This window comes from Parambassis ranga, chromosome 1 (assembly GCF_900634625.1).
Source record: "Parambassis ranga chromosome 1, fParRan2.1, whole genome shotgun sequence".
NCBI lineage: Eukaryota > Metazoa > Chordata > Actinopteri > Ambassidae > Parambassis > Parambassis ranga.
Window position 1 is genome coordinate 23330902 of NC_041022.1, and position 15437 is coordinate 23346338.

A 15437-nucleotide genomic window follows, 5' to 3' on the forward strand; every position below is an offset into this window, starting at 1 on the left:
AAACATTTTAAATGATACGCGGTAGTTGGATCAAAATGTATATGGAAAATACTGCCCTCATGTGGTTAAAAACATTCACTGGAGGTCACTGCAATGGTCTGTGTATTATGTTGATTTATTTATTTATTTGTTGTAAATAAATAAACAATCCAAAGCACAGCAGCAAATCCACATCAGAAAGACAAAAATGAAAGAATCCAGGTTTGGAATGGTCTAGTCAAAGTCCAGACCTCAACCTAGTTGAAATGCTGTGGTGTGACTTCAAGAGTAAGAGGATGACCAAAAGCCTTAAAAAAACTGAAGCAAAGTTTTAAAGAATGGACCAAAATTCCTCCACAATGATGTGAGAGACTAATAAAGCTACATAGAAAACTATTACTTACTAAGTTATTTCTGCTAATGGTGGATCTACAACATATTAAACCACTGTCATGTTGTATTTATCTTTTTGGCTTTATTTTTAGCTAAATAAAAATGGACTTGTGAAAGAAGTTATGTTCTCAGTACAACAAGAGGATTTTTATTATGTCTTTATACAAACCCAGAATTAAAAGAGGGGGTACTAACTTTTGCAGACATGATGCAGTGCCTTTGGATGTGCATTCACACAGATAAACACCGCCCTCGTGTGGTTAAAAACATTTACTAATGGAAACTGAGGGGACATTGTTCCACGCAGGTCACTCTTCTAAATTTAGAAACATGTTGCAGCTACCATCTCAACTTGACAACTGTAACATGAGTCCGCTGGTCACTTTATTGTTGTGTCCTGAGTTCTAGTCCATGTTTGTGGTTTACCTATAAAATATGTGTCATTTACTCATGTATTTTCAAATTTCATTAATGTCTACATTTATTTATCATCTGTCTGGTAGACAATGTTTTTCCCATGTCATTGGAAGAACTCTCCATCCATTCAACATCAGAGTCGTGAGTTTGGTCTGTCAGATTCCTCGTTTTATTGGTGATAACAGGTTTCATTATAGTTTCAGGACAGCTAGTGTGTGTCTATCATCTACCAACACATTCTCTTACACTCTTGCAGACGGAGGAGGCCAGGTTGTGGTAAACAGGTTTCTAAAAACCTGAAGAGGTGGCCTAGTGACACACACACGCATACGCACACTGATGCATTCAGCCACACACACAGACACACACACACACACAAAGAGGTGACACCGGCTCGGACATTTATAATGGTGGAGGGCTTCGTCTTCAGAGCCGAGAGCAGCGAGCCTTTGGGAGATCCACGGGCTGCTGTTGGCCTGCTGTGGGTGACAGTCACTGGGACAGGAAGTCCAGAGCAGTGTCTCGCTCCTCCACCAGCTCTGCTGCTGTGGCGTCCATCTTGGCTCGGGAAAAGTCGTTGATCGGGAGTCCATCAACTATCTTCCAGGTCTTGTTCTGCAGGGGTTGAGATGTTTGGTTATTTGACCTTCTTTGTATGTGTGCTTGGCAACCACAGAGCCTGGATGCTTCCAGACACTCACTGTGGTGTAACATTGGCTTACCTTGATCTGGATGGGGAAGGAGTAGATGAGGTCTTCTGGGATGCCGTAGGAGTTTCCACCAGCGTACACACCCATGGAGATGAACTCACCCTGTTGGTGGGCAAAAAAAGCCTCACTCAGATTGTTTTAGAAATATGGGACACAGTGAATCCTTACTGACAGACACAACATCATCCCAGAGAGCTGAACCTCTAACCACCTGCGGAGCTAGCATCTGTCACTGACCTCCTTGGTGCCGAACCAGATGTCCCTCATGTGGTCGCAGATGGCCTTGGCAGCTGACATGGCGCTAGACAGCTTCCTGGCCTTGATGACGGCTGCACCACGCAGCTGCACTGTCTGCAGAAGCGAGAGGAGAAAGTTTAAGAATTGTGGAAAATGTGAAATCTAAAATACGATAAGATTACAGACAAAAGAGCCTCAGAGGGAAGCACTCACAGAGATGAAGTCCCCTCTGAGCCAGGCATCGTTCTTGATGGCGTCATAGGCAGCCACCTCGGTGCCATGGATGTTGACCTTGGTATGATGGACGTCTGGGTACTGGGTGGAGGAGTGGTTTCCCCAGATGATGACATTCTTCACGCTGTCAGCGGACACGCCGCAGCGCATTGCCACCTGTAGGAAGAAGAACACAAAGCAGTAGTAGTGTTAATACAGAAATAGAATTGTGGGTTCAATTGTTGCTTGTATGTTTGTACATAGACAAAAACGTGTGTGTACCTGGGAGCAGGCTCTGTTGTGGTCCAGTCGGGTCAGGCAGGAGAAGTTCTCTTTGGGGATGGATGGAGCGGACTTGGAAGCGATCAGACAGTTGGTGTTCGCTGGGTTTCCCACCACCAAAACCTGACAGGAAGAAAAGTAAACACCTGCATAAGACGCATATCATCTCAGACTAATAGATAATCAAGAAGGTCCTAATGCATGTTATTGTTTTGGTAACATAAATACAATTAAGAACATGTACAGAAGAAACCCTTTCATTTTAAAGTGGAAAATGTAACTGCTGAAATGCTGACACAGTAACAGTGTGAGGGTTGTTCTCTATGAGAATGCTATATTGTGTTATTCATAGTGTGAATTGTTTATGCATTTCCTAGTTGTCACAGCATGTTAGCACTGATGCCACTTGGTGTGTTGTACCAAGTGCTAATAAATGGCAGTAACTGACGAACACTTTGAGCTCCAGTGTCTATGCTGCTAGTAGTGTAAAAATATATCATTCTAATACAATATTATCTTTACTGTGCAAGGAGTTTTCCTTATTATTTGTGTTGAGGTGCTTCAAATGCCTCAGTGTTGACATCATCTGCCTGTTTTCTCCACAGATTCTCAACAATCTGAACTTTGACCTCAAGAGAAATGCGCCCTCTTGTCACACTCACACCAGACCCCACAGAGGACTTTGGGATTAGAATGTACATGTTATGGACTAATGTTATTAACTAATGTTATATGCACAAACCACTCAACCTGAGGAGCTTTGAGCTCTGAAGGCCCTCCGTTCTTTTCTTGATTGAATTCACAGAAATGTTTTGCAGACACTCAGCAGAGCTAACACGACAGCAGAACAACAGCTGCCTCTCAAAAGACATGCTCTTTTTTCTTGGGTAAAGGGGTGCAGTGTAAGCAACTTTCATTTCCTGAGTTCATCAGCTGCAAGTGGTTTCTTTAAAAGCCAGTAAGCAGACCCCAACAACAGACATGAGAGAAGTGTCACCTTGACGGTCTTCTTGGCGTACTTGTCCAGGGCCGCTCCCTGGGTCTTGAAGATGGCCACGTTGGCCTTCAGGAGGTCCTTCCTCTCCATGCCCTCCTTTCTGGGCATGGAACCAACCAAGATGGCGGCGTCGATGTCCTTAAAGCCCACCTCCACCTTGTCAGTGGGGATGACCTCTGTGGGGGTGAAGAGAGAGATGGTTCAGCTCCGTCTCTGTATCCAATACACATACTACTAGTTTGTGTGTGTATATATATATATACAAATTAAAAGTACTAGTGGTATCGGTACTCAATGCCAAGAGTGAGTACTCGGTTTTAATAAAAATTGGTATCAAACAATTGATTATTAACCTGCAGTACAAGTTATCTGTTCTGAACAAAGGTGCCACTTGCAGGAGGACATATTGATAAGAATAAGAGGAAGTAGTAAACCACATTCACATCACACTGGACCCTCTCAATACACGACCTTCAGTCAACATAGTCATGTTGTTAATGTTTATATATTTTAATTGCAATAGCATTTTAACAGTTTTATCTGTTATTGTTTGGGGCGTCAATGTTTAAATTCAAAGAGGTCTGTTTTTAGATAAACTGCTGCTGCCTCTGCTGATTGCGATAAGATGGATTCTGTCTACTTCTTAAACATAAACCGGCTGCTATCAGACTGGACTTCAGTCTGGGTTCACTTCTCCTCTGCTCATTGTTGTCCCACCACTGCTCTGATTGGCTAATGCGGTGCCACCACCAGCAGCCAACCAGAGGCCTTATTTTAGACCCTCCTCCTCCTCCTCCTCCTCCTCCTCCTCCTCCTCCTCCTCCGGACAGCAGAAAGAGGGGGCTTCTATACAGAAGCTATGAAGGACAAATAACATGCATGCAGACACCATGTGTACTGCATTCCAGATGAGGCCCAAGTTGTTCTTACCATTATGGACAGCACACTGAAAGAGTTTCACATTTTGTTCTCACAGGTATGAATATATCATCAGAGATAACTTGGTTTTCGGTAGCAGCATGAGCAGCCTCATAATCCTCCCACTCGTGATGGTACACTTCTTTTGTATGCATGTCTGTGGTCATCACATGACATTGCCACATATTTTATCACTGTAATACTCTTGACACATTTTTGTTATTTAAACACTGGCCTGCTGCCATATATTGATTTCACATAAACAGGTTTGTTGGGTTCTCACCCCTGAGCAGAGGGAGGGCGCAGTCCTGCAGCTCCATGACGACTCCATCCAGCACTGGGAGCATGGGAGGGATGTCCAGCAGGATCAGGATGATGGGCTTATGAGACACAAGAGAACATGGAGTCAGTAAATCACAGGTACTATATGAACAAACATGTACCCTTCAATGTGAGATACAAAGGTATTCAATGACTTCTGATATGTGATGTGGCCACATGGAGGACTCATGAATAAAGGTCATGTTTTGAGCTGTAACACGGGCATAGAACAATTAAGTACTTAAATCTATAATTCTCAACACTGACCGGTTGCATTACATTATACAAAGAGATGCATTCTTTCTTAAGACTTCAGTGTTCATTATTTAGGTTAATTCCATTACGTAACAGTGCATCGCCCAGCCTGTGCACTGATCAGCTGCAGGGGGAGAATGCTTTGCTGCGGCTCCTGAAGGTTATGTAATGGAAGCTCAGGCTGAGTCTTACCTGGTCCTTCCCAAACACATCTCCCTTAGCAATGCTGTACAGCAGGGAGTAGGCAATCTGGCCAGCAGCGCCAGTCACCACAACACGGATTGGTTCAGCCTGAAAGGACAGCAACAGTATGTGTCATTGACCTAGATACAGAAAATAACTGAGGGTGGGGGCTGAAGTGGAGATAACCAGGACTGTTGTTTTGAACTGGATCATTAATTGATTTTGAATCAAGCATATACTGAAGACCTTGGACCTTTATCTTTCTTCTGCATACAGCATGCAGATGTGGGAATCCTGACACCATTCTTCACAAAGGTCTTCATCAGGAATACAGCGTGTATTTAAGATTTTACATAATGCAGCTGAAGCAGGACAAACAAGGACAATCAATAAGTTTGGAAACCATGTTGATTGACATCATTACAAGTTGAAACTAGTCTGCTAGGCAGAGCATCTTCTAACGGACAGCTTTGTGAACTCAGATTCAATCTGCCTCGGCTCCTGCCGGGATTGGTAAGAGAAGAGGCCTGTGATGACGCTGATGCCACGCCGGAGCCTGGCTGCATTAAAATGGAGGCAGATGAATGACTGTACACTGCACTGGTGTTGTACAAAGTATGGAACTAATCTGCACTCTCCGCTCCAGATGCTAACGTTACATCTTTCATTTCACACACGTCTCCAAAACTGCGCAACAAACTGCGTCTGTCTGCTCTGTCCTCGGCTCTTCCATTGTGAATCATGCACAACGACAACCTGTGTTTAAACATGGAATATTAGCATATTAGCATGGAGACAGGTGGGAATAAATGATGGCACTGCCGCCTTTGCCCCAATGTCAACTGTTAGTGCATTATTTGGCACAGCATTACGTTATTCAAGGATAAAAGGACGGATACTGTTTTCTTTAAACCTTCGTGCTGTCAGACGGAGCAGGAAGCGCTTCTTACCATTTCGCTAGCGGATGAAGATGCGTTGGTTCTGCGGCGCCTTCTCTCCCTGCTCGGACTCGAACTGAACCAAAGGGGTCACCTCTATCCGTGTGTCGTAAAGTCAGGCGGTGAATCGACGCGCCCCAAACGCACCACGGGACTTGTAGTCAACGCAGTTTTTTAAAGACCGGCCCAATTAACACAAAAACACAATCTCCCATAATGCACTGCTCTGGCCAAACCGCGCCTACCTGTGCCAAATATGGTAGACTTTGTAAAAAGCGTCCTTTCTAAGGGAGCATCTGGAAGCTGTGCTGTGGCGACATCTCGTGGTCAGCAGAGGAACAACACTGCCTGTCCTTCAGCATGACAAAGCGCTTATTCACTGAACTACTGGTTAATAGAAATGACTGTCACACAAATAAATATAACTAATTTGACATTTTCATCTATTTTTTTCCCACATCATGTGTTTGTTGTATTTTCACGTGTGTTGGTACTTATATTATTCTGTTTGGTTTAACCTTAAACTCGGAGGTGCCTGAGGTGATCTAAACAACATAAATGCCTTTATGTTGTTTAGCTTACTGGCCAAATATTTAGCAATAGGCAGCTACTGATACACATTACACATACAACTTTTCATTCTAAGAAAATATTTCTATGGGAATGATTGGTCTGGAACATGTATTTTTAGCATCCTCTTGTGACTGGCAACAGAACTGCATCAATTCTCCTGGATAGTAGTGAGACATATGTAATAACAATAACCAAACACAGATGGAGATCTAATATGAAGTAGGTTTGATTGAATGAAACCTCCTCCCTAATATCTCTCAGGAAAGACTGTAAAACAGACTTCAAACACTGACTGTAGTTTGCTACTACTTTGCTACTGCTACTACAGAATGATTGACTATTAAATATAACATCAACTTTGACATGGTCAGAGAAGCAGGATTAAAATAATGACAATATTATTTACACAAAAGCCCTGCTGCACTCTTTAAGTCATGGCCCTTTAGACCCCATGGGACCTTTCAGAAGGTTGAAGCGAGGCATCTGGACCTAGAGTTTTCTTGAAGAAGTCTCCCTGCTCCTCCAAGCAGCTTCATCAGTTCTCACCATTTGGTGGGGAAACATGGTTTATATGTGGTGGAGGACCTCAGTGAGTAGGTCTGTGTGAAACTCACACACAATAGCTCTAAATGTCTCCATACTTACCTGTGTTGGTCTGACTGTGTGTGTCTGGTGTCTCTAATGACTGGCTAACGACTGTGAGCCTGCCGGAGGGGGACAGGCGAACAGCCCATTGTTCTTGCTGGGCTGGTGAAGCTGCTTGGATGAGCAGCGAAATGTCTTCAAGAAAATTCAATCCAAAGTCCAGTTGCCTTGTTTCAACCTTCTGAATGAAAATGACCTGGATGAATGAGAATCTTCAGCCCCATGGGACCTTTCTGAAAAAAAAATATGAACAGCCGTCTATGGAGACAAAATATTTTTTGATCCCTTTTGAATTGCACACTGCCAATATAAAGACAATTTTACATAAGGTCAATATCTAAAGTGTGTTGTGGACTACAGTTTTTATCATGCACGATAAATTTCATCTATTTAACCCTCAGGCGTCACTCTAAATCACTACCCTTTTGTATCATTCGTGGACAAACATTTCCACTTCCAAAAAACTGCTATAAAAACAGATTACATTATTAGATTATACATTATTAGATTATATTATTATTATTAGATTAATATTTTTTCTTACTTTTTTTCTGCATAAATATGTTAAACAACTTCAGCCCTGCTAAAAACTACCAAACATTAAATCATTTTGAGGAATTTAACCCTTTAAATGCCAGTTTGATTACCTGATGTCACAGTAATTTTTTATAAAGAAAACACAAAAAATTGGTTATTTTCCACAAAACAAAAGTTAGGTGGCTGAGGCATTATATTTATATCTGTCATGGATAGGTCAAAGATTAGCCAAAATATTGAGTTTGATGCATTATTACTAAAATTGTGCCATATGCACCAACACAGATAAAATGGTGGCCAGGTAAAGAGGCAAAAATTTACCCAAGTGGACAAAAATGTCCCCAATGACGCCGAAGGTTAATAATTTTATTTATTTGTTTTAGATACTTTAATAATCCCAGAGGCTGCTGCCAAGCAGTGTCATACAATGACCAGCAAGGCACACCACACCAGTGAGTACACTGGAGACAGTGCGAGTAAAGTGTCTTGCCCAAGGACACACAACAATGACTTAGGGAGGAGTTGGGATTAAACCACCCTGCTATACCCCCGAGCCACTGCTGCCCCAAAGGTGTTCTCCCCGTTGGGGAATCAAACCCCAGTCTTCTGCGTGACAGGCAGAGATACTATCCACTATACTAACGAGGAACATCACACACATTTCACAAAATCAGGACGATGGGAGAAGCATTACAGGTGAAAACCAAAGCAAACAAAAGAGCAAAACTACACTCAACAAAAATATAAACGCAACACTTTTGTTTTTGCTCCCATGTTTCATGAGATGGACTTGAAGATCTAAACTTCATTCCAGATACACAATATTACCATTCCTCTCAAACATTGTTCACAAATTTGTCTAAATGTGTGATAGTGAGCACTTCTGCTTTGCTGAGATAATCCATCCCACCTCACAGGTGTGCCACATCAAGATGCTGATCTGACATCATGATTAGTGCACAGCTGTACCTCAAACTGCCCACAATAAAAGGCCACCCTGAAATGTGCATTTTGTTTCTGCTTTATTGGCGGTCTGGGGACTCAGATCCAGTCAGTATCTGGTGTGACCACCATTTGCCTCATGCAGTGCAACACATCTTCTTTGCCTAGAGTTTATCAGATTGTCTATTGTGGCCTGTGGAATGTTGGTCCACTCCTCTTCAATGGCTGTGCGAAGTTGCTGGATATTAGTGGGAACTGGTGCACGCTGTCGTATACGCCGGTCAAGCACATCCCAAACATGTTCAATGGGTGACATGTCCGGTGAGTATGCTGGCCTTGCAAGAACTGGGACATTTTCAGCTTCCAAGAATTGTGTACAGATCCTTGCAACATGGGGCCGTGCATTATCTTGCTGAAACATGAGGTGATGTTCATGGATGTATGGCACAACAATGGGCCTCAGGATCTCATCACGGTATCTCTGTGCATTCAAAATGCCATCAATAAAATGCACCTGTGTTCTTCGTCCATAACAGATGCCTGCCCATACCATGACCCCACCACCACCATGGGCCACTCGATCCACAACATTGACATCAGCAAAGCGCTCACCCACACAACGCCACACACGCTGTCTGCCATCTGCCCTGAACAATGTAAACCGAGATTCATCCGTGAAGAGAACACCTCTCCAACGTGCTAGACGCCATCGAATGTGAGCATTTGCCCACTCAAGTCTGTTACGGCGACGATCTGGAGTCAGGTTAAGACCCCGATGAGGACGACGAGCATGCAGTTGAGCTTCCCTGAGACGGTTTCTGACAGTTTGTGCAGAAATTGTTTGGTTATGCAAACCAATTGTTTCAGCAGCTGTCTGAGTGGCTGGTCTCAGACGATCTCGGAGGTGAACCTGCTGGATGTGGAGGTCCTGGGCTGGTGTGGTTACTCGTGGTCTGCGGTTGTGAGGCCGGTTGGATGTACTGCCATATTCTCTGAAACGCCTTTGGAGACGGCTTATGGTGGAGAAATGAACATTCAATGCACGAGCAACAGATCTGGTTGACATTCCTGCTGTCAGCATGCCAATTGCACGCTCCCTCAATGCTTGTGGCATCTGTGGCATTTTGCTGTGAGACAAAACTGCACATTTCAGGGTGGCCTTTTATTGTGGGCAGTTTGAGGTACACCTGTGCACTAATCATGATGTCAGATCAGCATCTTGATGTGGCACACCTGTGAGGTGGGATGGATTATTTCAGCAAAGCAGAAGTGCTCACTATCACACATTTAGACAGATTTGTGAACAATGTTTGAGAGGAATGGTAATATTGTGTATCTGGAATGAAGTTTAGATCTTCAAGTCCATCTCATGAAACATGGGAGCAAAAACAAAAGTGTTGCGTTTATATTTTTGTTGAGTGTAGTTGGTACCATCAGAGTTAGCATGCAGAACCGGCTTCATAAACTTGACTTAATTTGTTTGTTTTCTGTTTTGAACAATGGTCCAAGGAGGTTCTTTTAATCCTTTCAATCCTGCTGCACTGACAGTGTTATTCATCTTGTACATTTTTAGATGGATAAATTATGCTAACTAACATCAGTCTTTAAACCCCATGGATCACACATAAAAGGTTTACTTAACTACTCGAGAAACCTTTTTATCCCCTGGTACAACTCCAGAAACTCTCCAAGTTATCTCTGTGAGATATGCACATTCCTATTCTATGAATTCTATTACATACCTTCCAAGCCAAGAACCCACAAAATCATCTTGAAAAAGGAATGAGGAAATACTACAGTTCATGTCTACATCTCTGGATTATTCTGGGTGTTGTCAAATCAGGGTCAAGGGTAAAAGGTGACTAGAGGTCCCTATCCAGACTACACAAAGTCAGAGGGTTCACTTGCCAACTGGTTAAGTCGCAGGTCAGCCAGTTATCTGCTGCCTTGCAGGAGGTAAATCTGCACAGAGCTGTCTGATCTGCTGACGTTCAAAGAGCAGAAAAACAGTCTAGCAACAGCAAGATTACCAACAGTCAGGAGGTCAAAGGTCAAAAACACAGATTCGTTTTTTTCCTACAGAATATAAACAAAAAACTCTACCCAACTTAACAGTGTGATGAAGATATGTAGAAGTAATCTCTAGGAAAATTAGGATGCTTGTGTGAGGCTGTCATGGTTCCAGAGAAAAGAACGATTAGAAATTAGAAACCGTAATAAGATCTAATGTAGCAGATTAAAACGTGGCTCCACAGGAAGAAATTCTGAGATGAATGAGCAGGGTGTTCTTTCAGAGAGACCTTCAGGTGAGGTGTTCAGTTACAGTCAGACCTCTGTCCATCCTTCAGCCTATATCAAGGACACCGGCAGCCATGTTGGAACTCTGTGCTGGGTTCAGTTTCGGTAAAGCTAACCAGAGATAAAACAGTTCCGTGCTGCTGGCAGCCAGGCAGGAACTGACCGAGGTGCTGATAATCTGCAGCCCTGACTGTTTCAACAAAGTAGCAGCAAACACATGGAAGAATACCGGAAAGACTTTTAGTCAGCTTTCAAAATAAAAGGAGCATTGCGCGTTTTTTCTGCAGTTAAAATGTATCAACATTCAAAATAACGATTAATGTCATCATGTTTTTCATTACTGTATCTTTGTCATGATCATATTTCATTCAATGTATATAATTTAGAGTCACCTTAACCCTGAGCAGATATTTCTTAAGCTGACACAACTTAAGAACAAAACTAAACCACACAGCCAGTTTTTATAATGAATATTTGGTTTTGTTTTTTTTTTTCAGTGAAAAGTTAAAGAGAGTTAAAAGTCAAAACAAAAATACTAAAAGTCACAATTATTTTTTCTGTTTGAATTATTTTGCATGTTAAAATGTATATGTAATATTGTTTTGCTTTATTTATTTATTTCTATTTTCTAAATGTACTTTTGATGGATGCTGCAATTGCTTGCAAAGGATAAGCTCAAAGCAGGGCACCTGGACTTGGAGTTAGTTAGTTAAAAGTTCTTTATCAACATAGAACTGCTTCTTTCACAAGTTCTCAGAGCAAAGAAGCGTGCTTTTATTTTGAAGAGGCTAAGCGGATGTTACTTTGTACACCATGGTTGCCTTCACTGTTGGCACGAACACTTGCCAAAGCTGACAAGAAGAGATGACTCTCACTGAATTAATGATGACGGGCTCAGAAAAAGACGCGTCCCTCACGGACACCAAGGTGGTGTAGGGTTTCCGGCGGCCATTTTCACACCTGAAGTCAAACAGGAAAGGCCCGGTAAAAGCTCGGGGCTGTTTCCTCACCAAGTCACCGTCCTGTTCACCCCTGCAGTGGCATAAACCATGATGATATGCGCATAATTAACGTAGACATATTAAAGGACTTAGTTTGGGAGGGAAACTGAGTAATATCGGGCTGTGACTGTGAAGTTTAACTGCAGAAATGATCACTAATGGTGCGTTCAAGGACGCGCTGTCAGCTCCGTCCCCGCGCCGGTCAAGCTAACTGGCGGCTGCGCTGCTTTCAACTCACCTGCGAGGAAACCGCCCTCACCACCAGATACATGGATGTCAGCAGCGTCAGCATCGTTCCGTCGGTGTTTTTCTTTCCTTCCACTGACAGCAGACGTCCTCTGAAACAGAAATGGCGCCTCGACCCAAACCGGTACCGAGTTGTGCACAGACAAAGAGAGGGAGACAGGTAGACACCCACAGAGGAGGAGAGGAAGACAGGCAGGTGCGACGGGATACCTCCGCGGCACCAGAGTCCACTGTCCCCGCGCTGCAGTCCGACTTTGACGGCTTCTTGTGTGTCCTATGCCCGCGAATAACTCACACCTCCAGCCCCTACCTATCCCCACACATTAACACACAAACACACGCCGCCGCTGTCAGTCTAGTCCCTTAATAAGATTTTGAGGACGCAAATAGCCGCTGATCGGACCGCTAAAGCTTTTCATGTGTGATCACAGGTGTGAATTGATAGCAGTGATGGCAGCTGTCATTCTGTTACAGTGCAGAGGGGTTTACTGTGCAGGAGTAGGTGACGTCACTGCAGGCGATATCATGGCTGCTCCAACCCAAAATGTATGTTTGAGGGTCACACGAGGACAGAGAGTCCTGCTGCAGAGTCACTGATGCAGTTGTTGGAGCATGCAGTCTGCAAATGTACTCCTGCAGGCTACTTTACTAAACCTGACAGGCAGTATTACTTTATGCTCCGCTACATGTAGCTGCAGCTGAATAAGTCTTTCACAAATGTTATACAGTGTCTGGGGATAGAATGAGTACCACCTCTATTATTTCTTCATGTGTAATCATCTGATCATAGTGTCTTAGTTTTAGGCAAACACATCAGATGAACAACAACAAAACATTTTTGTTTTGTTTTGTGCTGTCACATTAACGATCTGTAGAACATTGAACTCCAAACAGTTTCAAATGGTTTTATAAGTCTTTCCAGGTTGATGTGCAGCAACAGCTGCTTCTCAACACCACTGTTAGTTATTAAGACAAACCTGAATGTTCAGGAGCAGCAAACATGTCCAAACAACAGAGGTCTGAACACCTGCTGATGATCAGTTCATCAAGGACTGATCATCAGCAGCACCTGCTGCAGCTCAACTAATTAAATCCAACTAATTAAATCCTATGGATACAGGAAGGAGGGGACACAGTATTGAACGTGCAAAATAAACAAACAACAATAAATGTTGTTGTCTGAGGCTGTACTTAGCTAATACAATCCTCTACAATCCATGAATTTTTATTTTTACACAAACACACACACAACCATCATTTTACATTCAGGTGACAGCACTATCTAGTGGTTGAATTTGGAAGTCAGGTGACAATGTAGAGCATGTCTCTCCAATGTTACTACAATTTCCTTGATGGCTATTTCCATTCAAATATAAGTGACTGAGGTTATGCTGAGGTCGGATCACTATTGTATTGTAAATAAAGATGGCATCATTTTCTAGTTTTCTAAAGAGTGGTTTTGAACCTGGTTCCAGCTGTTGCCACCTTGTATGGCACCGAGTAAGGATGGACCATGCTTGTGACTCAGGTCATTCTGAGCATGTGTCAGAGTGAAGTCAAACAGAGGTCACTGAGGTCATTTCTAAAGCTGAAGCTAGGGTGCAGCTTTAAAGTGAAAGCATTTGAGTGTAAGTTGAGTGTAAGTTTTATACGCATTTGAGTGTAAGTTTTATACGTTAAAGTTTTCGCAGTCAAGTTTCAACAACTAAATGTGTGCATGCCAGCATAACTTTGTATAATGTTTACTGATCCATGAACGTGTGTTTATTTTGTCATTACTGGCCAGCATAATTATGAACTGGAGGACATAAAAACACTGGCATGATGCTGAATGGGGGGACCAGCTGCTATCAGGTCCATTCTGTGAAACCTACATGGATGACCTAAGTATGGCACCAAGAATCTGATACAGGCAGATGTGGTTGGACTTCAGGCTCGGTGAGTTTATTTTTCAGTAAACAACACAAATATTGCAGCGTTGCAGTACTGTTGCAGTCAGAGTGGTGGCTCCTGCTGACTCCAGCAGAGGGAGCTATGTGCATGTGGAATGAATAGTAGGTCTCCTGTTGGCCAAATGTTTTATTTAGTGTTACTAAGTTCTTATGCTGCAACTTCAACTTATTTAACAAGTAATTCATATTTTGAAAATAATGACATTAGAAAGGATGTTGCCAATATCTTTATCTTAAATAAAAACAACTGTCAGTTAAGTTTGAAACCCAAACTTTGTTTGTGTATGTTTGTGTACCATCAACACAGATGATTTACAACAGAGCTGTAATTGTAATGAAGGTGGTTCATCCTCTGGGGAATAGAAATAAAATCTATTTCCAATATTGCTATTACTTTAGATTATTACATTGCTTCAATACAATGCTCCTCAGAGTCTCTTGTTTCTGTTGCTTTGTTCACCTTTTTGACCAAAATGTTGCAACAGATGAACAACCATGACTGTGCAGAAAGTCTGTTGGAAGGTTTCAGACACAGGAAGTGTGTGTATGGTCAGGTGACAGGATTTCTCCAACATGGGTGGTCTGTGTGAATCAAACCGCTAACCCTGTAAGTGCCTGGCTCCACCACTTCAGCCTTTTAAGAACATCGACTTTATGTTTACTTTATGTAAACAGGCCTGTGAGTTTTCCAATCCAGGTGATGACACAGAGGGGAACGGTGTAGTCCTGACCCTGACTGACCGGGCGGCCTGTCCCTGCTTGAAACTCTGGCGGTGACCGCGAGGTGAATTCTGGCATTCCTTCATGCAGCAGTCGCTGGCACAGACAATGCATGATCAGGCAGCCTTGAGAGATTTGTACAGCAGGTCCTAACCCGCCAAATAACAGCCAGTCAGTCAGTCAGTCAAATAAAGTACACATCCTGGATGGTGGAAGTCAAACACACACAACCTGATTTTTCAGTAATTTGTTTAGTGGAATTCAAGGTTGAGACAATTTTGGCAAAAGGCTGATTGCTCTGAATGTGGTACTGATACAGTCGCAATAGTCGGAGTAAGGAGGTTATGCAATGCAGTGGACTCACTCAGGACTTTGTAGTACCAGGCCCCATGACACACATTTGTTTGTTGTTTTGTTTTTGTAACCTGGTGTTAAGTTTCGTTTTCACCTGTGGTAACTTTTGTTATTAGCCATGGTGGGATTGGCAGTAAAATCCTGGTTAAGCTTCGGGATTAAAAACAGGGTGAAGATTACTTTAAACCACATAAATTCATAACATTAAACACATTTGACAAGAAAAAACTGCTCTCACCGTGCAATGGACATTGGGACGAGTCCTCACCCCAGTGAATATATAGAGATGGACTATTGGACAGATTGTGTTTTTAAGGCCTGACCTC

At 42.8% G+C, this 15437-nt stretch overlaps 1 protein-coding gene across 1 annotated transcript; it reads right to left on the minus strand.

Annotated features, from left to right (window-relative positions):
• Window positions 1–935: 935 nt before the first annotated feature.
• LOC114439654 (malate dehydrogenase, cytoplasmic-like) lies at window positions 936–5992 on the minus strand. The gene is made up of 9 exons (XM_028411745.1): window positions 5856–5992; window positions 4915–5013; window positions 4430–4526; window positions 3229–3404; window positions 2232–2354; window positions 1950–2126; window positions 1737–1850; window positions 1512–1601; window positions 936–1404 (listed from the first exon to the last, which is right to left on the minus strand). Exons 1-9 carry the CDS (start codon window positions 5856–5858, stop codon window positions 1282–1284), a joined length of 1002 nt encoding a protein of 333 aa, XP_028267546.1. The 5' UTR covers window positions 5859–5992; the 3' UTR covers window positions 936–1281.
• Between the last annotated feature and the right edge of the window lie 9445 nt (window positions 5993–15437).